Source organism: Verruconis gallopava (assembly GCF_000836295.1).
Source record: "Verruconis gallopava strain CBS 43764 unplaced genomic scaffold supercont1.17, whole genome shotgun sequence".
NCBI lineage: Eukaryota > Fungi > Ascomycota > Dothideomycetes > Venturiales > Sympoventuriaceae > Verruconis > Verruconis gallopava.
Window position 1 is genome coordinate 440529 of NW_015622153.1, and position 24495 is coordinate 465023.

Below are 24495 nucleotides of genomic sequence, written 5' to 3' on the forward strand. Positions count from 1 at the left end.
ACCAGCTGCAACTAGTGCAGCAAACAGGTTCCCACTCTGCTCCTTCGCATAGTTGGACAGCTCAGGTCCCGGGGTAGAGGATGTCACAGGTGTGGTGGCCCCAGCCGTGACTTCAAGAGTGGAGGTGATGGCTGGAGCGGCCGCTGGTGTGGTAGCTCCATTCTCCTGACTAGGCAGGGCAACTGTACATACGGAGGCGCAAGAAGTTGGGCCACTCTCTCCCGCCGACCAAGTGATAGTTTCACCTCCACAGTGATCGTAAGGGCACGTCGACAATACTGGCGGTGCCGTTGGGAGCGCGCAGATACATGTTATCTGTTCAGCACATGGAACAGGTCCAGCAGTGCCAGTCCATGTAACCGTCTGACCTGGGGTACGGTGTTAGGAAACACAGTCGCCACGACATGATGTGCAGGGCCGATGCTTACCGGAGCATTTTGTTTTGGAGGGACACCACGTGATGGTCGTTTCAGTGGTGCAGGTGATTGTGGTCGTCGGTTCCCAGTGAGGCTTCGACCAGTAAGAAGATGAGGAGCTTGTGGTACAAGAAGAGCTTGAGGAGCTGGGTGGCTTCTTCGACCAGGATAACGAGGAAGAGGAAGAAGTGGTGCAGGAGGAGCTGGAAGTGCTGGGCGGCGGCTTGTACCAAGATGATGAGGAGGAACTGGTGCTGCACGACGAGCTAGAACTCGTGCTGCTCCAAGTCGTGTGGTTCCCACGTGGGTACAAGGCTTTCTCAGCAGCGAGCGTCAGCGGCGCAACGAGCAGCAACAAAAACGAGCGCATAGTTTGTCCTTGCGATTCTAACGACTGTGGGTTCCTCAGCACGACGAAGCGATGACAAGTTTTTCTTTTCCTTGCTTCCGGAGAGGACTACATGCCGCCTTCTTATACATTCGCACTATCTGTGTCTAGCAATGTGACGGTGGGCCAGCACAATCGTGCAGCTGTCTGTCGGGTTGGTGTGGAAGACCAGGAACAAAAAACGAGATTCAATAACGGTCTAAACTATCCAAGCCTAGCGATTGCTTGAAGTGGTGCTAGCCACTTCTTGGTAACATGGTACCATTGCAACCCTGGCATGAACACGCGACGTCGCTACGAGCAAGGCAGGACTGCATGAGAAGATTCTGGTGTGGAGAGAGCAGCGCGAACCCAAGCGAGACGGGCGTAAAAATAGCATTTGTCCTCGCCAAATGCCCCACGCATTTCCAACTTGGAGATGCTTCCGGGAGCGGCGCCTTGCCCAGCTACGACCGACTCACACTACATGGTGTGCTCTGGCGAGCCACGATCAAGCGCGGGAGAGGATGCGTCTGCCGGTTGTCCCGCTAGCGAAGGTACGAGTTGTTTTGTGTATGCATCGTGCGATTCAACCGAGCCAGTGGTCTGCCCGCTATACGAGAGTTGTATCCCAAAGACGAGGCTGGTACGATCGATCGATAAAGGAAAGTAATTTTCAGACCACCGCCGCTTGTTCTGCTAACAGGGGCAGATACGGTATGGTTTGTCATTATGCAAGGTACATATTACAATGTCTCCATCAGTTTCTGGAGTTCTTGATGCCGGGTCTTCCACGTTCCGACAGACTCAAGTATCCCCCGCTCTTCGAAAAAAGCTTGTATCTCTGGCCATGAACGTCGTTCTTCGTTCCTCAGTATTAAGAGAAACAAAATCATTCTCTGGTAGATCCCAATCTTGATTCTCGTCCTCTGATACAGCTTCATCCGATTCAACGACAACGGTGTCTGGCATTTCCCTCGTGCCGTCCTCCGCTGCAGATTTCATCGAATCCTCGGTAGCACAGACAGGCGCACATGTGTTATTATTCCCAGTTGTGACTTGTTGGGGCTGTCCGTTCAGTTCTCCAAGTGATTCAACCGCATCCTCGGCGGAAGCAGAGATTCTTTGCTTATACCTTTCTCTTTCATAGCATGGGCTACATATCCATTGCAGTTCATCCTTGATGAAATACCATTTATCTCTTTTTGGTTCCTGGTTACATTTTTGGCACTTTCCATCTACCGGCTTCTCGGTGTTCCTCGAGTTTGGTTTTACGATTGGGGACTCTTTCCGCTTCTCCCGCCAGAGACGGCCGTAGCAAGCTTTGCAAATCCATTCATGTGCAGCATGATCAAAGTACCACTTGTAGGGTTGTTTGCTGCAACGCTGACAGTTTTTGTCGCTAGGTTTTTCAGGGAGAGGAGTAGGTGGAGCCAAGCTGGGTGGTCGCTTGTTCTCTCTAGATTCCTTATTATAACAACGATTACAGATCCAGTGCTTATCATCATCCGGTTTCTCTTGGAAATACCACTTTGAGGTAATATTAGTGCACATTTCGCACTTTCCATTATCAGGTTTTGGTGGCCTTTCTTTGTCCTTAATTTTTCCTCCTTCTGGAGGCGGCAAAAACTTGTTGATGAATCGTTTCAATCGTTGATATCGTTTGCTTAAGACATGAACGGTTTCTAGTCGACCTCTTTTTGCAAGGTAAGACTGAATCCATTCAAAAGAGCGCCCTTGTTTGCCGTGCAACTCGTACAGCAAAATTGAATCCTCTGGAAGTGCATATTCGCCACCTAATGCTGAGCGCAGATCGATAGGCTTCGGTTTTTTGCTCTCCCTCAGATCTTTATTGTAGCAGCGAGGACAGATCCACATGTTAGCACTCTTGTTGAAATACCACCTTCGAGCTATTTCACCACATCGAGAACATTTTTTGCTTTGTGGTTTTTGCGGGCGTACGGTTTGTTGGTCATTCTGATCACACTGAGTTTCGGCCGGTACCGTGTTCTCCTCGACAAGAGACGGATCAATTTCTGGAGCATCTTGAACAGCGACTGGAGCCGTTTCTGCATTTTCAAGGCGCCGTAGTCCAGTACGTATACCCCTCAGAACGAGGGCTTTGGCAAATCGTTGATAATCGCGTTCCGCTGGAGAGTCCGAAACAGAAACTCTAATCACTACCATGCCATTTTTGCTCAACGAGAATGTTTCACCAGAGCTCATTTCTTCCACAGCTTTGATGCCGAGCATATTAGGTTCATTAAATTGGCCATCCTGGTCATCCTGGTCTTCAACTGATTCCGGCTTGTTAGGTTCTTCAGTTGACCACCTAGCTATTTCGTGTCCGAAACTTTCTCTTTCGTTTGACGAAAAACCGATGTCGCCTGCAAGGTGTTCGACTTGACAATCTTCTGTCGGTTGTTTTGGAATGTTTAGTGACCCAGTGTCACTGAAGACAGACTCTTGAGCTCCGTTTAGAGTCGACATTTTGGTGCTGTTCACCTGCAATTTGGTTAAGGCAGTCAAACGTTGTGACCTTCGAGGTGCCAGCTTCGGCGTATCTCCTCCCATTGCTGTTTCACTCGCGGAGATTTTGCTTGGAGAACGTAAAATCTTGCTCTGATCACTACTCTGAGCCGCTCCACCAGTACTAAGCTCCGTCAAAAAGGATTTACGATGATCGTTAGTGTTCTCCTTTCGCGAGAGGTTTTGCACAACGGTATCTATTGGATCTTCTGGCACTCTCGTTCCAGATTCAAGTGCTCCGAGGATACCAAATTCTTCACAGACTTGTTTGACTTGAAAAGCCTGAAAACAAGGAAGAAGACCTCGCGTGGGATGTCGCAATAGTTGCTCGGATAGGTAATCTAGGGCAAGATCTCGTGATCTTAGATCTGTCTGAGCTGATGATTCGTTGCTGGCATCATTTCCTGTTGAAGCATGATATGTAGAGAGCTCTACAATGCCGAAATCAGCGCTTGGCGCAGCAGACTTTAATACTTGTGTAAGCTCTGCTCTATCAAAGTCGATACCAGCTTTCTCCATTTCAGTAAACCATTGAGACAATGTTGGGTTCTCATCTATTGTGCTGCGAATGCTGTCAAATGTGAGTTCTTTTCGCCAATTCGATGGTTTCGAGCTGAGATAACCAATTGCGGCACTTAGGATTGTATCATACTCATCCACTGACCAGCCTAAACGTCGTTCTTGGTTTGCTACTGGACTCTGCACTTGAATTATACTCTTCTCAGATGGTGGACAATCGGATGCCAAAGTATTTTCTCGGGCATCGAGAACATCAACCGGCTCAAGGAGCGCTATGTCTTTTGCAGTCGTTTCCCCAAAAGACCTGCGAGAGGCCTGGTTGATGCCACCGTGGGCTAGCAATTGTCCATTGTCGAGAGGCTCTCCCAGCTCCATTGACGCTGCTCGAGTAGATGGCTCTATAATTTGGCTGAGATCTTCACTGTCAGCGATGGACTTGACTGAAGAAGATAGCTCTACATTCAACTTTGAGCCAACTCCTGCATGGTTAATGTTCTCAGGACACTTTGGAAATGCGAGTTGCTTCTCTATTCCAACAGGTTCGATAACCGTTTGCTCATCATCTTGTGCGGATGATGACTTTGAGGGGTATTTATTGGCAATGAAAGCAGGTTGTTCGAGATTATGCCCAGAACTTTTGTCCGCCACGTTCTTGTCACATGTGCCTATTGGTGATGCATTTGAGGAACACAGAGCTTGTCCCGAACGGCGTTTACTCTTCTTTTGGGCCCTCGGGTGTATGGATTCTGTGGCCTCGAACTGCTCGCTTTCATGAAGGCTTTCGAACCAATGTGCCTCTGCCGTTAAAGTCCCAATATCATCAGCAGTCTTATTTTTTGGCTTCTTCTTTTTCTTTTTCTTCTTTTTCTTTATCTTGAAAATGTGCTTCTCCAGGTCATCCGAATTTGATTGTACAGCCGGCTCTGGCAGTTCTCCAGCAGCATAATCAGTCCGAAAGGACCGTGTAGCTACGTCAGTGGGCACAATCGTTTTTGAGTCTCGAAATACCTGAGCATTTTCGGCAGTAATTTTGCTTGCATTCTGGCGCAAATCATGTTCATGAGCATTGCCTTGAGGGGACTGACTATTTTTCGAGACCGACTGCCACCAAGTAGCGGATGTCGAGTTCGGACTGACAGTTTCGAGACTTCTATTTATAACGGGTTCCGTAGACTCTCCTGGTTGGCTCCCATATTGGTCTGCTTCGCTGGCGGAGAGCATTACGGCTTCGTGACGACGTTGCGATTTCTTCAATTTTTTCCTTTGTCTCTTCGACAAATGTTCAATTCCTCCATCAACCGCAAAGGCGCCATGTTGCTCTTCTCTAGTCTCATAAGCGCCAACCGGTTTGCTAAGAGAGTTTGCGGAGTCATTGAGAACTGGAGTCTCGAGTTCCAAGTGGCCTCGTTTTTGCGACGGTGATGATTGATTCTCTGGGAGCTTATCGTGACGCCCATTCTTTGGTTTCTTCCGATGACTGGCATGTAATTCTGGCGCAGACGGCGCGTCCTCAATTAGAACCCTTCGTCGCTTATGCTTTTTACGAGCATCAATCTCTGTCGTTACGACACCTGAGAGACCTGGCGAAGACGTCCATGGTCTTTCTGATAATTGCGATTCCTCGTGCTCGACCTCCTGACGTCTACGCTTCTTAGACTTTTTATGTCTCTTTCTATTCTTGTTTGAGCTTCTGTTCTCCTCTCGACTCTCACCAGAGGAATCAATTTGGTAGCTTAGAGGATGAGATTTTGTGTATGAGAGTTCACTAGATCCGCGACGACCCACACCTGCATGTTCCGATGGTCCATGATTCTCGTGACTATGGCGGTGATCACGGCGCGTCACATGAGCTAGACGAGTAGAATCATTGATCTCCGTTTCATCGTATCGAGATGCTTCCTGGCCCATTTTAGCTCCAGCCAGATATCATTTCGTCTTCAACGAGGCTGTGATGCGAGAAGAGACTGAATGCTCCTGAACTGGCGAAAATGCGATGCTAGTATGGATGCAGGTACAAGCAATCATCACTGTTGCACCTCGGGGACTTTCAATAGCTTAGCTTGCAGAACAGGACACCGTACGTCTTGCGCGGTCCTGACGGACAGCATGTTATCGAACTTGAGTGGCAAGAGGGTTGGATCACAAGCAGTGAAATGTAAGCTATCGCGCTAGTCCAAGAAGGAGCATGCACAGACCAAGTCCACACATGTTGGGGCCGCGTGCCTCGTCCAGCGTGCGAGTCCTCGGACGACGTTTGGACGAGGCGAAGAGCTAAAGTCGTGGTGTCATTCAGCTTGATGACCTCCGCTTCCTCGGTGGCCAATCTGTTTGGTGAAAGCGCTGTCTTTGCGGAAGCCCGTTGCCATTCATTCGCATTGCCGAAGGAAGCCCATAATTACCGGCACCAAAATGCTCGATTCGGTAAAAGCGTTCAACCATCCCCCGCAAGACGTGGGACATAGCCTATGTTCACTAGTCAGGCGAGCTGGACGGTGTGAGTTATGCTCACAAATTCAACTGGCATTTGAAAATCTCGTAACGTAGTCGACATCATGTCAGTGCCAGCACGGAATCTGTTTCGAGGAATGTATGCCTCCTCGAACCACAGGATGTAAGTCAACTTATCTTCGTACGCTTCGGTTTCACAAGGCCACTGTTCGGTTATATGCGTCGTGCAAATCACACCAATAACAGTCAGCAGATTACTACCATGTCGACAGTCGTCTGGACGACGTTTTGGTATACCTCCAATTCGTTATCAGAGACGAGGTTATTTGACCTCTCGTGACCAGCGACGCAATGCCACGACATCGTCGTTGCCATCGATCGGCGGAATGCCCATTGTGGATCACCACTATGATGCGCTCGTCGTCGGTGCTGGTGGCGCTGGCCTCCGTGCCGCTGTCGGGTTGACCGAAGCTGGATTCAACACCGCATGCATTAGCAAGCTGTTTCCAACTAGGTCGCACACAGTGGCAGCGCAAGGTGGAATTAATGCTGCTCTTGGGAATATGCACCACGACGATTGGAGGTGGCATCACTATGATACAGTGAAAGGATCAGATTGGCTCGGCGATCAGGACGCCATTATGTACATGACACGAGAGGCCATTGCTGCTGTCGCTGAGCTCGAGAACTGGGGCATGCCATTTTCACGTACCTCCGAGGGAAAGATTTATCAGCGACCCATTGGTGGACAGAGTCAGAATTATGGAAAGGGTGGCCAAGGTCATAGAACTGCCTGCGCATCAGACAGAACGGGACATGCATTGCTACACACTTTGTATGGGCAGAGTCTTAAACACGACTGTAAATTCTTTATTGAGTGGTTTGCACTGGATCTTATGATGCAGGACGGCAAGTGTGTTGGCGTGACTGCCATGAATATGGAAGACGGCACCCTGCATCGGCTCTTTGCTCGCAATACGATCTTGGCCACAGGTGGATATGGTAGGGCATATTTCTCCGCCACAAGCGCGCATACAAGCACCGGTGACGGTAACGCTATGGCAGCAAGAGCAGGGCTTCCTCTACAAGATATGGAGTTTGTGCAGTTCCACCCCTCAGGAATTTATGGTGCAGGTGTCCTGATCACGGAGGGGGCACGAGGAGAAGGGGGCTACCTCCTAAACAGCGAAGGAGAGCGGTTTATGGAGCGGTACGCCCCTACTGCCAAAGATCTCGCAAGCCGAGACGTGGTTGCAAGAAGTATGACTATGGAAATAAGAGAGGGCAGAGGTGTGGGACCTGACAAAGACCACGTGTATCTTCAACTGTCTCATCTGCCAAAGGAAATTATCATGGACCGGCTGCCTGGCATTGCAGAAACAGCAAGCATCTTTGCGGGAATCGACATCACGAAGCAGCCGATTCCAGTATTGTAAGTCCATTTCAGCTTAAGTTTCAATTGAGCTAATTATGTCATCACAGGCCTACGGTTCATTATTGTATGGGCGGCATACCAACGGACTACAAAGGTCACGTTCTTCAAGTTCATCCATCTACGGGTTCAGAAAAACCTGTACCTGGACTCTACGCTGCTGGAGAGGCCGCTTGCGTAAGTGTACATGGTGCTAATCGCTTGGGAGCCAATTCATTACTGGATATTGTGGTCTTCGGACGCGCAGCAGCTATCGATATTGCCGAACATAACGAAGCAGGACAACCGCTTCTCACGCCAGTGACCGATGACATTGGCTTTTCATCATTCCAAGATTTGGATCGAATCCGATTGTCTAATGGGTCCAAATCGGCCGCTGAGATCCGTGGGAATATGCAGAGGATCATGCAAAACGACGTTGCTGTGTTCCGCACACATGAATCTCTTGATCTCGGGCGACAGCGTCTGGCCGCTGTGGAACAGGACTTTAGACACAAGTTGAAGGTGACGGACAAGAGCATGATCTGGAATTCAGATTTGATCGAAACGCTTGAGACACGAAACCTTTTGACGAATGCAGCGCAAACCGTCAAGTCCGCGGTTGAGAGAAAGGAGAGCCGAGGTAGCCATGCTAGAGAAGACTTTCCGGACCGCCTCGATGAGGAATGGTGTAAACACAGTTTGACATGGCAGACACAAGAAGGCGAAGAGGTCAAGGTTGGATACAGGGCCGTTATCTTCAACACTTTGGACGAAGAGGATTGCCCGGTAAGTCTATTACCAATGTTCCTCATATCACAGAGTGCTTACAACCTTACAGAGTGTCAAGTTGGCCAAACGCTCCTACTAACACACGTGGAATAGAGATCGATGGTTAAATTCGAATTGTACATATCAAATATATGCGAATCATGTACAGAGTTTTGTCAAGCATTCCCCAACCTCTGAACTACTAGCCCACTAACGATGTTCGACATTCAGTACACTTGCCTGAGCAATCATCTCTTTCTGACAGTTAAAAATCTACTCACTTCTACGCCCATTCAGTATTATGAATAGCTTGAAAGCTTCTACTAGAAATGCACATGACTGAGGCGAACAGAAACTAGTGAAGGATCTAACGTCTGGGTTGATAGAAACTCAAAACAATTTTTTTTTGAGTTGCTTAGATCAAATTGTGGGAGCGCGTGAACATGTGGCTTGCGCGTATAGCCGACTTCGAGCAGATTGAGCCGCGACCTCGAGCTGCCTAGGTTTCAAGCTCATATACTTGTGTTTAGCTTGACAACCTGAGAAGGAAAAATACGTCGAGGCACCCAAAATCATCTTCTGGTTTTCTTAGGCGTCGATGATCCGCTTGTCGGGCCGTCAGCCTTTCGCTTCTCTCCTGCTTCCTCCTGCTTCAATCTTTGCTTTATCACTGAGATCGCGTGCTGCAATATTTCCTGCTCTCCTACTCTAACATTAAGCGCCATAAAACGCCTTCTGGTCTCTTTCTGATTGGTCAGCCACTTTCCGCCCTGCAGCCTCTGCTTGTAAACGTCCAAGTGCTGACGGTCTTCCTCGAGGCTAGAGGGGAACTGGTTGAGACGGGCTTCGAGGACATGGAGAAGGACTTGGTACCACGACCGGGGAAATTCATTGCGCGCAACCAACTTTTCGATCTTCGATGGCTTCACAGTTGGAGGTAGAGATGACCTTGGAAGAACTAGTAAAGCAATTAAGAGCTTCAGAGAAGGTGGGAAGATGCCGAGAGTGTCATCTTCGATACCCGGCCTCATTATGTCATAGCCTTCCTCCGTGGCCTCGTCGAAAAGCTCTAGGAGTGATGTCTAGTCCGCTTCCGTCAGAATAAAGCTGTGGTCCTTGTACTCTCACTTACCCTCTGTTCCACCTCAGCGTCGTCTAGCTTCAGCTGATCCTTTGATACATCCACAATCATGATAGAAGGTATCTCAGTTACGTCGTATTGCGCGTAGTTATCCGTAATGTACCCATAACGCCTGAGCAGATCCGATCGTGGTAGAGGACCGTAGTCATTGAATATTTCTTCTCCGGACGCGATTGGCTTGATTGCTTTCATAACAAGGGCATCCGATTCATAAAATAAACGAGCATTGTTCCTATCAGCATCTGCATTCAGCATGTCCGCTAATGGAACCATTGCCTTAGGCATGTCTTCTTCCTCTTCCTCGGAGACATAGCCTTCCTCGTCAATCTCTCGCTCACGTTCAGACTCAATGTCGAAAGCGTAGGCCATGATCAGAGTACCCATTCGGTGGGCAGCTTGCAATACCTCCTCCTCGTGGACATTATCATAAAAGCCAAACAAGGACGGCTGAGCCTGCACTTTTGGCCAGATGTATTCCCTAAACGTTTTGTCCGCGGAGTCTTTTCCAATTTTGTATACTACAGCACTAGCTTCCAGCTCCTTCAGCTCGGACTCATCCCAGTACATGAGCGTGTCGAACTGATCTTGTGCAGGCAGAATATTCAAGTACGGTCTCCATTTCGAATCGCTTTTTCCATTCTCGTATAATAGTGTAAAGATCAGTTCCAGCCAGGGCTGACCTTCCACAGTCTTCAGGATGTCCGGGTGCTGTGTTGCAAGATCGGAATTCTTAGTATTTAGAAGCAAAACGCGGGGGATAGAGAAAAGCTCTTCATCGGATTCTATATCGGTTTTGGCAACTATTTTTGAGATGTTAGGATCAGATTTCCTCCCCAGACATACTTTAAAGTAAGATATACCTACACCGCGGCCAGAATTCTGGTGCCTCAGATCGGCGAGCTCAATTTTCTCACTTAAAGTTGCACCCGACGCCTGTAGCCAGCTTAAAAAGGCTGCAGATTTGGTCGCAAAGTCATCGTCTACTTCCATCGTGCTTGGCTGCATTTATATTTGTGGAGAATGAGAGCTTTCTACAAAACATACTTTTGAGAATTCTGATTTTAGGTATGCTAAGAACGGAAGGTCGAGCCGAAGGAGTCGTGTAAAACTGCCTTGAAAAAAGAGAGCCGTAAAACCAGAGAATGAGTGCGAGAGACGCTGTCAACAGTCGCGATCTGACAGTGTTGCTAAAGGATACTCTTGCATCATAAAGAAGTTCTAAGGAATTTCCGTACTGCAATTAACCAAATATCGTGTCTGATGAGCCTCGTAAACCCCAACATTGTAGAAGATCAGAAATCAGACTGATGCCTGAATGCATATGGACACACTTTGTGAAAAATCAAATACACATTCAGATCAATCCTTACATGAAAATGCTATTGATTCGCATACGATATTTATGCTTCATTTTGATCGTCTTCGTCGTGCTAAGCTAAAAATTATTTTGCCGCCAATTTTGTGCTCCCGCCTGTGTTTTTATTTTATCTTCCAGTACAATTACTGTAATATATTTACATATATTTTGCTTTCCATGCTAGAAATCATTGAACCAGCAGGCTAACCGGCCAAATGCTTTAGCTTGACAACAAAGACCAGCAGGAAGGCTTAGCATGTGCATCGGTATTTGCTGGTGAATCATTCAAAGGGCAAGAGAAATCGTCATCAAGGCACAAAGCGGGCCAGTTCAACTGTGAAGAGCACCGGCTGGTCAAAAACCTCAACTTCAACTTCGTCCCCAAGGATATGATTGCTTGTGCTCACATTTCCTCCCATGACAGTCTCCCAGTCATGCACATCCCATTCAAATCCTTTGAGAGTCAATCTTGCTGGTCCGTATATTGGGAGGATGCCTGCATATTTTTTAAACAAGCCTTTTCGTGGGTCAAGGCCTCGAATTGTGTTCTTTCCCACCGGCAACACAAATGAAACTGATTGCTCGCTAACAAAATAAATGCACACTGGATGTGACGAACCTTTCCCATGCCTTATACATTCGCGAAGCATTTCGTGAAGAAGCCCTAAGGCTTGGTCGAGACGTCCTGACATTGTGGACATGACGATGACATCTTGTGCCACACCCTGCTCTAAAGAAGGACCGAGCTCATCAAGATCAGGACAATCTGTATCTTTGTAGCCTTTCGTCAACACCAGAACAGCCTTAGCGAAGTCCTCGAAGGAGAATTAGCGACTGAGAGGCTCTCTTGAATGGATTACGTACAGTGCGATACTGGCTGCTGTCTTGTGACACTTTCACCCCGCAATCTTCATAGTGCTTTCTTACTTTGTCGGAAATAGAATCCAAGTCACCATGTATGAGTTCTGGGAGCTGATCCAATTAGAAATAAGACCACACGAAAGCATGAGTTCTGAGTACATAATCTTGCTTCGCATTCGCTCGCCTCGAAACCAAATCAAGCAGAAAATTTGCCCCACCATCAGCGCAGATATGGTATGAGGTGTTCTCCCAAATTCGCGCAAGTCGCTCAAAACTTTGAATAGGCTGGTTTAGAATGATCAATCTTGACGTTTGGGCGTGTTTGCCACCGTTTTGGCTCAGAAATTTACTAGGATCGAAGTCCATGGCCACAAGCAAATGACCACGAGGTATTGCAACTCGAAATAAATTTGGCGATAATGATTCTCAGAGCATTTGTTGAATTGTGGACATATAATGTAACTTATCAACGCTGAAAATTCATAACTTAAGAGTCCCGAGTTCATGACATAAGCCGCTAATGTTCCGGACGCAAGTCAACGACGAAGCTTAGCTTCGCAAAAAAAGCGAGCTTAGCTTCTTTCTTCGCACATGACCAATCTACATGACGGGTTTATTTCGCTGATCACGCATTGCGACTTGATAGCAGAACCTCGCCAACAAGAAGGTGACAGCTATAAAATAGAATTAATATTTTTATACAAAGTGAACGTTGAGTGTCAAAACGCTACATAATCTTTAACCCAAGCCTCAGCATCGCGGGTTTGGGACCAAATGCGAAAAATGTTCGAGCGCAAAATTAAAGGGCCCTCTTATGTGTAATGGTCTGTTGAGCCTTCGATCTCATGTACCCTTCTGGGATCAACTTTGGAGATAGGATTTGCTACGTGGGACATCTCCACTCGCGCACTCGTAGCGTCCATTTCTTGCGGGGGGTATTGAGGTTCGGCCACATATGCGGCCGAATATGGTTCATGATGTGGGCTTTGCTGTCTCTTCTGTCTGGAAAAAAGGAAAAACGCCATTCCCAATATTGCCAACACTGCAACTGCCACACCCACGCCAATTCCTGCCTTCGCTCCTGTGGATAGGCCGGAACTTGTATTGCCTGGTTGTGTCTGCGAAGAGCTCGAAACTGGATTCGAAGTAGAAGCTGAGGCTAAGTTGCTTAGTGTCACTGATCCTGTAGCCGATGCGCTGCTTGAAGACGTGGAAAATAACGAGAGGTCTTTTTGCTGATATGCAATTGTGATCGGTTGTCCCCACATAGTCACTTGCCCAAGCGAGGCACCGTCGAGCGTAGAAGTGACAATAAGAGTGTTTGGCGTGAGAGTACCCAGTGGCCGCGCCAAAACTGTTGTAGTCTCATCGGAACTGAAAGTTGATATGCAACCTGCAAGCGCGCCGGCTGCGCGTTCATCGCTGGTGGCCGAGGAGAAATGATAGGTAAATCCACTATACATAAAGAATAAGGTAAGACTGGGTGGATGAACGTCTCATATTCGTACTTACGATTGACAGCAAGTTACTGTTGTCGTGTCACCAGGTGCGATAATGTTTGAAGTGTACCCAACCGGGCACGCTCCAGGGCTATACACTTGCACTGTGCCGACTACTTGATCACGTCCATTTTGTGTAAAGTAAGGCGGCCAGCACGCGGTATTGAAGGCGTTACCTCCCACTGCGTTTTGAATGAAGAGACCTGACGGGTTCCCATTAAAATCCGAAGGTTCATATGTCCAAGATGAGCTACAACTCAAAGGGGGGGTGAAAATCGTGCTCAAAGCAATAAATGTCGTTGGTGTTGGAGTTGACGTAGTTGTCGCCGCTGCCGCCATGATGGCGCAAAATGCAAACGACTGTACGGATACTCCGTACACGTCCAAATATCGCAAAAGGCTGACAAGAGATGGCGGCGTGAGTATTGACAGGTTAAAATGTGCGAGGACGATCGACAGTCACCTCTATGCCCCGTTCTTGTGGCGTTGGTGGCCAGGAGATTGTTTCCACTTTGATAGACGTGAGGCCTGCGCTTCGGTTAGGTCGTTTGATTTAATAATGCAGCGGGCTTACCCGGAGGAAGTGAGAGCCAACGGCTAGTTAGAATAGCAGTAGCGCTATGCAAGCCTTAGACTATTTGTGGGTTAGCATCAGCTGTTATTTTCGAAAATACGAGCTTAAGGCCCCCCAAAGGATATTGACACACTGAAACCAAGCCGAAACGTTCCCCGAATTTGATAAAAGTAGGTTGATTGACTTCTCGTTTCGACTGAAGATCCGATAATTTGTTGTATTGTCCGTCTCGAACTTCATGTTTTTTTTTCTTTTAATTGAGGTATTTCTTGCGATTTTCCCATTTGACCAGCGTTTACTCTCTTGAGGAAAATGTATTACTCTCGCCGGATGGTGCCACATATTCTTTAAACACGTAGCTGCTTCAGCAGAATAGAAAGTCTTGTATTTTCTGTACGCATTCGACCTATGCCAATCGTAGTGTCTCGTTGCATTTCAAATCGCCATCAATTAGTTGCTGTTCCTGGACAAGATGTACTCCGACAATTTCATGCTCTTACCTTCTGTTTAAGCAGCTAATCCTTCTATTCATATTTATGAAGCAACTTGCGTATTCCAACACATATTTTCCATCTGAAAAGAAGTTAGACATCCTGCCGAAGACTTGTCCACTTCTCGGCAGTAAAGATTTCTGATTCTCCCTGACAATGATGTCTAGATTAATGGCAGGGCAAGACGCTGCAATTGAGTTTTCAGATTGAGAAGGAAAGAAAATTGCTCGGTATAGTGAGCCTTGGGCTGATGTCATGAAGTCAATGTCATTATCAACTTCCTATACTTCTCTGCACCTCCAATAACATCGTCGTCTTATAGCTGCTGTGCTAAAATTGCAAGAAGAGAGGAGCTTCGAGTGTATATGAATATGGGAAGGATCTTTTCGGACGCATTTCCATCAAGAAAGCGAGGAAAATTGCCTATTCCTATTTGCTATGAAGGCTTCGCAAAAAATTCGACATAAATCTAGCTGTTGGCTTACTTGGTGGCCCAGTCAGTGGTATGGTCCCTCATAAGTCCAGGTAAATTTGCCGCATCGATACAAGTACGACGATGTTGTGTAGATTGTTCTGGATTGAGAGAAAGTAAAAACAGTGAGACTTCTTTCTTTCAATCCAAAAAAGAACGTAGTCAAGTATTTGATCTCACGAGTATCTGTTCACCGTTAGAAAATGAATGGTTCTATAAATTTCAGAGTTGGCCAATTAAGAGATACACGAGCTACGCTTCGCACTTTAAGGCTGACCTCTATGCCGTCCAGGTTTGGGTCTTTCGACGATAGTTGAATCAGGAGCGACGTCACCTGCGTAGCAGAGAATGTTCATTCTTTCTAGTGCAGTTGTAGACCTTGACTACGTCTCACGCACACTTTGTCAGTCCCATGCCAAGTCATCCACTCGGGTTCGATGACCTCCAGCTACGACATAAACTTTCTTGTTCACCCTAAATATGTCTATTCGGATAGAACGTTAGCATTATATCTATCATCTTTGTACTTTGCACTCTTCAAAAGGAAGAGTTGTGCATGTCACCGCATCCGTGCTAGTACAATCTATAGGTCTTCCGGATGTGGCCACGAATATGGAGCATTTTTAGGTTGGTAACGAGCGTCTTTGCTCAGTCTCTTGCGCTAACGTTGCTTGGGCTTTCACGAAGCTATGGAGGGAAAGGAAGAGGGAGGCGATAGCCTTCATGACTTCTTTCCCCATACGATAAGTCTAATGATGGATACTAACCATAAAATTTTGCGTCTGTAAAAATAGATGGTCGTGGCTGTACTGTAGAGGGGCAGAAGTTGTACGGCCTAGTCTACGTACAGGGACGAAGCTTTTGTTTTGCAGGCACAATCATGAAAGCACCAAGTAAGAATCAAACATACAATATTTATATCCCTTTCGACGTGGATTTTACTTTCGGGAAAATAATTCGTTTATTGCGCATTGTAAGTTGATGCGCCTAAGTTGTAGCATAACCATAACAATCATCCTTATCCTCCTTGCAATCGTGACAGCCAGCGCCGCGGACACAGGGCGTTGTGAAAACTTCAAGAGCGCATCTCTATGGCCAAACCTCTTGAGAACGAAACCCAGAAGTGGTGGTTGGCATCAGAGAGTCAAGAATATTGACAGCACATGAACAAGGCTTGAGCATGGTGGAAAGCGAACGGTCGATGTCCGATATGACCGCCGCGGATCGTCAATGTTCTCAAGAACTTTTGATGCTCCGCGCATACACGAACACGAACCCACCCACAGCAAAGTGCCTTCAATTGCAGGCTCACTGCCATTTCTTTTGAAGCCGCCTCCAAAGTTACATTTGGAGGCCACAGGCTTTTTGGACAGTACGTCATGGCTCGAAAGAAGAAAAGTCAAGCGTCAACCACAACCGCCGTAGACCCGGCGCAGACTACACCCACGATTCCTGCGCAACCATCGTTGACACCTTCGCCGGTTCCCTCCACGACGTCAGCGCCCAACCCGTGGTTTGGAAGCAAGCAAAAGAACGGAGAGCCTTCAACTTCTGCGCTTATCATATGTCGGAACAAGTGAGTAGATCTCCTAGAGGTCTAGTGACAAAAGTTCACAATATAATGCAACAAGAACATTGAGGAAGGAAAAAGGAGGAACAAACAAGGCCGATCAGGCGTGCTGACTCCGTGCAGACATTGGAAATATATCTCCTCCTTCCATGGACCATGGCTCCAGCTACCTCCCGAGGTGCTCGAATCACTCGCGCACAGCAACTACCTTGCGCCGCGACCTCATCCAATTGACCCGGCCGTGTTTTATGATTTAGTGAAGATCCGCAAGGCTGTCGACGAAGCAACCAACATCGCTGTACGTGCTGCTTCGGGCGTCACCTCTGCTTCCCTCAATGCCTCCATGAACGCTAGTAATGGTATGCTGAACGGAGCGGGCGCAGCAGCGTTAGGACTAGGCTTCGGTGGAACAGGAGGGGGGGCAAAATTAAGTAGAGAGCGTAAACATAGGATGCGCGAACTAGCAACGCAGAAGCTTTCACAGGCATATCACTTAGACGAAATTGCCGCGAGTGTGGCAACTATGCAGTCAGCGTCCACGCTTGAGGATCTTGCCATGCATGTGTTGCAAAGGAACCATCTGGACTACGATGCTCGCTACGTGCATTTTTTCCACGAGAAGATACCTAGTCGGATGATGGCCGAATACACTCCACTCGAGCCACTGGATGCGCTTCTGTCAGAGCGGCCAAATGATGGTCCAGCCTACAGGACAAGGGCGCTCACAAAGATTTTTAAAGAGGATTACGCGGGAGCGGCGCGTGATCTGACAGAGGGGTTAGCGATGGCCAGATGGCTATTATCACAGCACAGAGCCGGCAAAGACCAGCTTGTGCTCGCGAGCGAGGCAGCAAAACAGCGAGGAATCCGTGATTGGAGGAATGAGGTGCAAATACCTGAGGAGGACCAGCCGAGCAGTCTAGAAGTCCAGATGCTATTTCATAGAGCCAATGTCCATCTTGCCATCGCCTGCCAACATGTCCACGATGCGCTAGATGCATATTGGGACGAGCAGGAGGCGAGGAAGGAGGCGATGGAGAATGGCCATGCGGTAAGTGCGCCATCTGATGGGACTGCTTCATCATTGGAAGAAGTACCAAAGAGTGCTGCTGAGCGCATAGCACACAAAAGGCATCTCGAATACAGACGCATGGTCAAGTCGAATGCGCGCAAGGCCCTCAAGGACTATCTAGAGTTCCTCAAACACTTCGACTACACCCCGGGCATCGCTCCTGAGATAGCTGAGGAGTTCATTCGTCGCATAAATTCTGCCACACAGCCAGAACCGGAGAGGAGGACCAAAACCGTCAACAGCACAAAGGTCACGACGTCGAAAATGACGTTGGACTTCGAAGTGCTAACCGACGACTCGACACCGCTTAGCCACTCGACAAGCGCATTGATACCTACGAAAAGCAATACACAAATTAGCCCAGAAATTCCAACCGACTTGTGGCCTCCTCCTCCTAAGATCTATCCGGCGTCTCAATTGTTCTCTGAAAAGGTGCCTGCTTCTATACCGCCCTATCCAGATCATAACACTGCGCTTGCAGTACGTTCCGGCCCCACATCCGCGCAGCTAAAGTCTTCGGAGGCAGCCGCAGCGGCGCTAGCAGACTCCAATGAGTCCGTAACCTATCATCCACTGCTCACTGACGCTCTACATTCGCTTCTACTATGTCATGCACTCTTGCAAACCTCTCCCACAGAACTTAAACGACACGCACACAATGCCGCGCGCCTGGCTCGTATTTGTGATGGATACCCCATTTTCCTTGCTGCCCGTTCCCCAGCGCGTGCGGATTGGATCGAAGTCCTGCGACGAGCAGGAAACTGGATTGGGCTCACACAATCATGGGAGGCCTTGTGCCGACCAGCGCCTCTCCCAGGACATGGCACCCAAGGTCTCGGAGATAGAGGCTGGAATTTGGGGCGTGAACCAGACACACCGATTGTGTCTACGGACGCGAGTCGAAAGAGCAAAGAGGAAGTGGAAAGAAATCGACGGGAGAGGCGCAAACATGAGGCCATTCTAGAGGCTCTAGCAGACGATCGTGTGGTTGACGAGGAGAGCTTCCAGCGTGCAGTGAGGGCGAGAGAACAGCGCGCAATTGAGGACGATGAGGCGGCTGAGGCAGCCGCTAAAGGGTTACCTCCTCCAACTCCACCACAAAGTGAGGAGGAACCGGTAGCGACGATGAAAGAAGATTTAGCCGAAAGTGCTTCACAAAAATGCTCCCCACAATCCTCAAACGAGACGCACCACAACGCCACACGCAAGTCCGGGGTGACATCTAACGCCAGTGTCAAAAGCTCATCTACTGTGAGCAACGGACGTGGGAACCATAAGCGCTGGGCCCAGGATGATGGCAAGGACTATCCCATTTCAACAGAGCGTGCAGAGGCTATCTCCCGCTGGGTTCGCGAGGCGCCCTTGACAGTTGACGGTGCAGGCAAAGGGAAAAAAAGCGGGAAGAAGAAGAGCTCTGCCGGATCTTCGTCGAAGAAGTCGAAGAGCATGGAGGCCAGTCTCGTAACTTTAAAAATGGAGGACAGCGGAGTTGATCGAGCCGAGGCGGAAGAAATCGATGAATAGTTTAGGCCTGGTATCTTGTGGAACTGAGACAAGACCTCCGTCTGCAGCACACTTTTTGCGTAGCTAATTAGCACAAAAGGCATGTAGGATGTTGCCAATGCAGACTTTTGCGCCGTATATTTGAATAGGCGCTATTTCAAATGCACATCGTTGTCACACTCATGTTTCTGAGTGATGATCTAGAAATTAAGCGGCGATGCTATCTGCCGCTTCGTCTCTCTATCGAAGTCTAACATCAGAGTCGTGAGTCTACTAGCATGGCCCAATTTAAAATACCAGCTCCTTACGAATGGGAGCCCATGTACGCAATATTAGTACAATATGCCAACTGTTGTCAACAAGACTGCATCATGCATTCGACTCCAGCTCAACCTTCAAAAATACCGTGCTGCAACTCCACCCCCATGTCCTTGGCGATGCGTCTCATCCGCTCCTCGATCTCATCGTCCATTCCCCGACCCAACCCAAGCAGCTGCCTCAGACGAAACCACCACCACATCACATCTGAGCCCCACAGTACAGCTCTAAATATGACATGGCGTCCTAAGTTCGCGATCCTGTCTACCAAACTGATATCTGGATTGTCGACTAGAGCGCGGCTGGCCCACAAACCCGTGATCTTGATACGGTTCACGGGCGAGCCTAGAAACTGGTTGTTGCCCTGTACGATGCGCAGGTTGCGACCGATGAAAATGAGTTCGCGAGGCCACTTCGTCTCATCGCCGAGAATCTGCTTAATCCCCGCTCGCATCTTCATCTGCATCTCGTAGGCGCGTTCACGGTCCGTCTTGCCCACAAGGTCCTTGCGCAGCTCCGCGGTCGTGCTACCATCGCCGCCTTCGTACGGTCGAAGTAGCGTCGCCGAGGCAAAAATATCAGGATTGTTGACACCCCACGAATTGACGATCTCCTTGATTGTGGCGTTGTCGAAAGCTAGGAGCGCTTTCCAGAATCGCGCATATTGCTGCTTGAATTCAGAAGACATGCGAATATAGAGCCCATGATCAATGAGCACGATCTCAGGTTTGCCAGAGGGGAGGCGTCGGACGAATATGTTGCCTGGATGGGGGTCGCAGTGGACGAGTCCAAAGAGGAACATTTGCGCAGAGAAGAGATCGACCATGATTTCCATGACCTGCTTGAGGCTAAGACCCAGGCCGCCTCTGCCGAGCGGGCCTTTCCAATAGTTCCGGTCCGGTTTAAGCCACTCACGGTTTGGATCGTTGGTGGGGATGCGTGATATTGTGTTGCCGGATGGCTCATCATGTAGAGGTGTACCTCCAGCGCCTGGACTACCTTTTCCATATCCGCCATACCAAGGTGCAGTAATACCTTCCTTGTCCCACAATCTCACACCTTCGATCCATTCGGCCGTCAAAACGCGCTTAGAACTGAGCTCGCGGTACACAGTAGGTATGTACACGCGATCCCTGAGTCGCTTTTCGCCACGCACGTATCGCCGTAGCTCTTCCGAGTTGTTGGCCTCATTTTCGAAATCCGTTTCTAACATCAGGCGCTCACTGATGTAGGGCACTAGCGTGTAGATAGGCAAATCAAACCAATAGCTGTAAACCCTACTCACGATCTTGAACGCCCATAGGTCCCAGCCAACCTGCTGGGCAATCTCGCGCTTCTGGATCTTGATTGCGACTTCGCGACCATCTTCCAGTCGCGCCCAATGTACCTGCGCGACACTGGCAGAGGCTCTAGCAGTCCGTTCCATGATACCCTTTGTGGGGTCACCGCTAAAACTCACGCCAAATACCTCCTCCACACTCCTTCCGCCAAAATCCTCCCTCACAACTCGCTCAACATCAGCCCACTCATTCTGGGGGGCATCGTCAAACATGCGTGCAAACATCCTTTGGAACTCGGGCGGTAAAATCGCGCTCTGCATGGCAATTGCCTGCCCGATCTTGAGGTAAAGACCACCATTCTCACGCAGTAGATTAAAGATGCGTTGCGCGCTCCGGCGATGCACATCCTCGACCGAATCTGCAAAAGGAGGATTCGGTCTGAAGTTTATCTTGTAGTCAAGGCCGATGTAAAGGCCCGTATAGAAGGTGCGAAGTGATCGTGTGACAGCCGAGGCTTGAAATTGCTTATCTGCCAGCCAAAAGCCACCGCCCACAAGAGTGAGGATCACCAGACGGCGCGGCCATTTCCTTCGCTTGTAAGGTTTGCGAGGTTTAGGTTTAGGAAGTTTTGCAGGATCCGGCGGCGTGAAGGCGGAAAAGCGTTCTGTCTGCAAGCTTCGTCGATGCAGGAGTAGGAGGCTTGTGGTTACCTGACTGGAAGAAGTGTTGAGGGCATATTGAGAGGGTTTGCTGATGCAGCGCAAGCCATGGAGCATTGTATACGCGCTGTTGTGGGCTTGGACAATGGGCGAAACAATGCACCGATGAATGTCAAAGACGCATGCGACACCCGCTGCCAATCGATGACATCTATGACATCCTTGTCTTCCGTACTTGGGTCCCGCCCACGTGAGTGGCTGCTCTATGTTCAACCTCATCACGACCTTCACAGGCCGACGACTTAAACCGCCTGCACTAAATCTATGACGTTTATCGGTCAACCATCTCAAGAATGATATTACATTGGTATACAGTTGAAACTATCTGAAATCAGAAATCACATATACTTTTAAAAATGTTGACGTTCCCGCTCATGTCCATTCTCCAATCTGCTACTTGGTCGATTCATTGCCTATTCATGGTCTGAGTTAGCTTTTGATAGGCTTAGCCATATTGATGGTGCAGTCTGCTACGGCCTGATCACTTCGAAAACTTCGAGATCAGTCGAGCCTTAAAGCGCATGAGAAGCAATATCACCCTCTTCACCAAGCTCCGTCAGCACGTCAATTCCCTTGAATGGATACATAGCCAAACTTCAAATAACTCTTAGTGACAACATATTCAATATCTAATGATAAACGTTTTCGCTTTCTCCATATCTTCAAGGATAACCAGGATCCTTTCTACTTCACAAGAAGCCTGCAATGGAGCGTACTTCGAGCGATATTAAGAGCGTAATTGATCTCCTTAAGGTAGACTGAACAATTAGAAACAATTCATGCAGCGCTCAGCTATAGTGATTCTCGCTTCCGTAAAGAAGTTACTGCCAGTCGCTTGTCAGTTTAGTCTGGATGCCACGGCAACCACAGCAATCAGTTGCTACCAATCTTAGCTTTTACTTACACCACACCTATATCATGCTCATCTTCACACTCACCTTCAAGCTCAACTTCACGCTCACCTTCACTCTCACCTTCACGCTCACCTTCACGCTCACCTTCACGCCTTTTTTTTGGAGGATGTCTCATTTCTTTCATCGGTTTGCTAACCGCGAAGCAATAGAAAAATGTAAATTGACACAGAGTGGCATCCAATCACAGAGTTGTGCATCCAAGACAGGCACACTGAACGTCTTTAAAAAGTTTTTAGTTGCGACGAAGGATATTATTACATCCCACTCAGCTTCGAAAAACAGGCTGGCGAAATTTTACGTACGAAATCATATTGCGTACGGAGACGAGGCTAAGAATGCGCAAACACCTGCACCCACTGACGTCGAAAGGAAGAGTGACTATCGTATCGCTACCTCTGCACAACTGAGTGGATTAAATGCCGAAGATTTCATCATTAAGGACGAAGTTCACACGTTACAGCAAGAGAATGTACCCCCCGTAAGATGATGTTCAAATGAATTGTTCGGGACAGTACTTAATGCAGATGCAGGTGCTGGTTAGAACGGTGTCAACCCCGTCACACACAGCGACTGAGAAGAGTGGCGAAATGAATGAGCAAAGCCCGCTGTCCCTTCCACTTCACGGCTTTGAGAGGTACGTCTTCGTCTTCGGAATCATTTCGATCTTTTTTCGTGCTAAGGTTGTGTTCAAGATCTCGAGATATTGTTCGGTCAGTGGAGCCGGATCAGAATATGCAGAACAACCAGAGCGAGCCAGACAACATACGACCAATACCGGAGGCCCTGTCTATTGGTGAGGATTGTGTCGACCGCATAATCAATGTCAATGATTATGAATTATCTGTCACCAAATTTGCCGGAAAGGCCACAATTATGATTGAGGAGCTCGGGAATGCTTTGAGAGCCTTCGATAGACATCAGACTGATGTCCTGGAGGATCCAAATCGCGTGCATGGTTTGTCCCAGTTCTTTCTGCCTCTTCTCACCAAGCTCTTCACTCGCTGCTGCGTTTCTGATATCAAGATGCCAAGTTTCCCTATCAAGTGTGCCTCAAAGGCTTTTGAAATCGGCTCTGCTACGATTGACGTCGGTGCATGCAGATATTTCAACCTTCCCTTAGACAACACACGTGATGTAAATCCATTTCTACGGGCCGAGTTCGATCCAGGAACAGGTCAGACACGATATATCATCCATTTTGCCATGCCACTATTTGAGGAAAGTACACTCAGCAACCAGTACATGCTCGTCTCCCAGATTGACGTCACCGATCCGTTGCGACGCCTTGCGGAGCAGGAGTTTATTTGGAATTATGACACAATGTCTGGAACCATTCCTAGTTTAATGACACAGGCCGAATCAAGTTGTTCATCAACTTCGACATCCGAGTCGTCCTTCGCTACCACGGTGTCCCCTCAAATGCAACGCTTCCTCGCTTTCATCCATCGTCTTGGTCGCCACCACTCTAATGCGCTCATATTCACGGGAGGAAATCGCATAAACTCAACAAATGGCCTCGTTTTAATGCCTCCTGTCAACTGGCAACTCCGCTTCGCAACAAAAGGCATGATTGAAAAACCGTGCATGCCGAACTTGCGCTCCACAGCACTTGCCTGCCAAGATCACATGAATCGTGCAATGGACCACGACAATGCGTTTGTACAAGCTATAGTTTGGAATCGAGACAACCGTGAGGAAGAGTACATCCAGTATTGCATTCCAATGACGAATGGACAAGCGGATGGCGAGAAGTGGTGGGTAGGTTGGCCGATTAGTCGAGATTGCCCTGGATTTTGGGGAATGAGGAAGGAAGGGACGTTTGGTGACCTGACGAAGTATCCATTCTTGGTTTAGTCTTGCATGGCAAAGCACGAAGTTGTATGATCAGAAATTGAGGATTGAAATGGAGACTTTTGCTCGGGATTAAGTCAGCAAATGCTCCTTTCGTGGATTCAACAGTGAACGTATTTTTTTGCTGACGACGCAGATCTGTGCTGCATTCAAAAGATGCCTGAATCTTTCCCCAGAGGACGATCTACAATACCAAAGAAGACTGGCATGCTAAACTCACTTGACTGTGTCATCCTTCCTTATTACTCACAAGCTCATGCCTCCTAACCTTAAGGGAGGACTGACATGGTTTCCTCTGTTGAAATGTGTTCCCAGAAATCTCTTTCCATCTGCCAATGGGATTTGTTTAATCCCAGATGATGCTGCAGTGACACTTTCCAGGCTGCACTGTGGCCAAGACTAAATGGTCGTA

The 24495-nt window shown here is 48.3% G+C and overlaps 9 protein-coding genes across 9 annotated transcripts; 4 read left to right on the forward strand and 5 right to left on the reverse strand.

The window, feature by feature from the left end:
* Positions 1–460: 460 nt before the first annotated feature.
* On the forward strand, positions 461–948 carry PV09_05569 (uncharacterized protein; the record flags this gene model as incomplete). The annotated part of the gene is made up of 2 exons (XM_016359091.1): positions 461–497; positions 528–948. 2 exons carry the CDS (start codon positions 461–463, stop codon positions 839–841), a joined length of 351 nt encoding a protein of 116 aa, XP_016213230.1. The 3' UTR covers positions 842–948.
* A 492-nt stretch (positions 949–1440) lies between these two features.
* On the reverse strand, positions 1441–5948 carry PV09_05570 (uncharacterized protein). Its single transcript, XM_016359092.1, has one exon. It carries the CDS (start codon positions 5737–5739, stop codon positions 1591–1593), a length of 4149 nt encoding a protein of 1382 aa, XP_016213231.1. The 5' UTR covers positions 5740–5948; the 3' UTR covers positions 1441–1590.
* A 142-nt stretch (positions 5949–6090) lies between these two features.
* Positions 6091–8724, forward strand: PV09_05571 (succinate dehydrogenase, flavoprotein subunit). The gene is made up of 4 exons (XM_016359093.1): positions 6091–6442; positions 6533–7711; positions 7762–8479; positions 8532–8724. Exons 1-4 carry the CDS (start codon positions 6384–6386, stop codon positions 8559–8561), a joined length of 1986 nt encoding a protein of 661 aa, XP_016213232.1. The 5' UTR covers positions 6091–6383; the 3' UTR covers positions 8562–8724.
* On the reverse strand, positions 8585–10621 carry PV09_05572 (uncharacterized protein). The gene is made up of 3 exons (XM_016359094.1): positions 10463–10621; positions 9594–10402; positions 8585–9543 (listed from the first exon to the last, which is right to left on the reverse strand). Exons 1-3 carry the CDS (start codon positions 10605–10607, stop codon positions 9034–9036), a joined length of 1464 nt encoding a protein of 487 aa, XP_016213233.1. The 5' UTR covers positions 10608–10621; the 3' UTR covers positions 8585–9033.
* A 359-nt stretch (positions 10622–10980) lies between these two features.
* Positions 10981–12327, reverse strand: PV09_05573 (thiamine pyrophosphokinase). Its single transcript, XM_016359095.1, has 3 exons — positions 11980–12327; positions 11824–11931; positions 10981–11774 (listed from the first exon to the last, which is right to left on the reverse strand). The coding sequence occupies exons 1-3, from the start codon at positions 12184–12186 to the stop codon at positions 11268–11270; spliced, it is 822 nt and encodes a 273-aa protein (XP_016213234.1). The 5' UTR covers positions 12187–12327; the 3' UTR covers positions 10981–11267.
* Positions 12328–12489: 162 nt separating this feature from the next.
* On the reverse strand, positions 12490–13868 carry PV09_05574 (uncharacterized protein). The gene is made up of 2 exons (XM_016359096.1): positions 13333–13868; positions 12490–13275 (listed from the first exon to the last, which is right to left on the reverse strand). Exons 1-2 carry the CDS (start codon positions 13656–13658, stop codon positions 12633–12635), a joined length of 969 nt encoding a protein of 322 aa, XP_016213235.1. The 5' UTR covers positions 13659–13868; the 3' UTR covers positions 12490–12632.
* Positions 13869–16121: 2253 nt separating this feature from the next.
* Positions 16122–19177, forward strand: PV09_05575 (uncharacterized protein). Its single transcript, XM_016359097.1, has 2 exons — positions 16122–16432; positions 16550–19177. Exons 1-2 carry the CDS (start codon positions 16236–16238, stop codon positions 19020–19022), a joined length of 2670 nt encoding a protein of 889 aa, XP_016213236.1. The 5' UTR covers positions 16122–16235; the 3' UTR covers positions 19023–19177.
* Positions 19122–21434, reverse strand: PV09_05576 (uncharacterized protein). Its single transcript, XM_016359098.1, has one exon. It carries the CDS (start codon positions 21373–21375, stop codon positions 19390–19392), a length of 1986 nt encoding a protein of 661 aa, XP_016213237.1. The 5' UTR covers positions 21376–21434; the 3' UTR covers positions 19122–19389.
* Positions 21435–22236: 802 nt separating this feature from the next.
* On the forward strand, positions 22237–24212 carry PV09_05577 (uncharacterized protein; the record flags this gene model as incomplete). The annotated part of the gene is made up of 3 exons (XM_016359099.1): positions 22237–22710; positions 22763–22866; positions 22925–24212. The coding sequence occupies 3 exons, from the start codon at positions 22237–22239 to the stop codon at positions 24084–24086; spliced, it is 1740 nt and encodes a 579-aa protein (XP_016213238.1). The 3' UTR covers positions 24087–24212.
* Between the last annotated feature and the right edge of the window lie 283 nt (positions 24213–24495).

Bases quoted from the DNA above. Each gene is read 5' to 3' on its own strand.
- PV09_05570 (XM_016359092.1), bottom strand. From the start codon at position 5,739: ATGGGCCAGGAAGCATCTCGATACGATGAAACGGAGATCAATGATTCT.
- PV09_05571 (XM_016359093.1), top strand. From the start codon at position 6,384: ATGTCAGTGCCAGCACGGAATCTGTTTCGAGGAATGTATGCCTCCTCG. The intron at 7,712-7,761 runs GTAAGTCCATTT...ATGTCATCACAG, and splicing joins AAGCAGCCGATTCCAGTATT to GCCTACGGTTCATTATTGTA. The intron at 8,480-8,531 runs GTAAGTCTATTA...ACAACCTTACAG, and splicing joins TGGACGAAGAGGATTGCCCG to AGTGTCAAGTTGGCCAAACG.
- PV09_05572 (XM_016359094.1), bottom strand. From the start codon at position 10,607: ATGCAGCCAAGCACGATGGAAGTAGACGATGACTTTGCGACCAAATCT. The intron at 10,403-10,462 runs GTATATCTTACT...TCTCAAAAATAG, and splicing joins GAATTCTGGCCGCGGTGTAG to TTGCCAAAACCGATATAGAA. The intron at 9,544-9,593 runs GTAAGTGAGAGT...GAAGCGGACTAG, and splicing joins ACGCTGAGGTGGAACAGAGG to ACATCACTCCTAGAGCTTTT.
- PV09_05573 (XM_016359095.1), bottom strand. From the start codon at position 12,186: ATGGACTTCGATCCTAGTAAATTTCTGAGCCAAAACGGTGGCAAACAC. The intron at 11,932-11,979 runs GTACTCAGAACT...TAATTGGATCAG, and splicing joins CGAATGCGAAGCAAGATTAT to CTCCCAGAACTCATACATGG. The intron at 11,775-11,823 runs GTACGTAATCCA...TTCTCCTTCGAG, and splicing joins ACAGCAGCCAGTATCGCACT to GACTTCGCTAAGGCTGTTCT.
- PV09_05574 (XM_016359096.1), bottom strand. From the start codon at position 13,658: ATGGCGGCAGCGGCGACAACTACGTCAACTCCAACACCAACGACATTT. The intron at 13,276-13,332 runs GTAAGTACGAAT...CTTTATGTATAG, and splicing joins ACAGTAACTTGCTGTCAATC to TGGATTTACCTATCATTTCT.
- PV09_05575 (XM_016359097.1), top strand. From the start codon at position 16,236: ATGGCTCGAAAGAAGAAAAGTCAAGCGTCAACCACAACCGCCGTAGAC. The intron at 16,433-16,549 runs GTGAGTAGATCT...GACTCCGTGCAG, and splicing joins CTTATCATATGTCGGAACAA to ACATTGGAAATATATCTCCT.
- PV09_05576 (XM_016359098.1), bottom strand. From the start codon at position 21,375: ATGCTCCATGGCTTGCGCTGCATCAGCAAACCCTCTCAATATGCCCTC.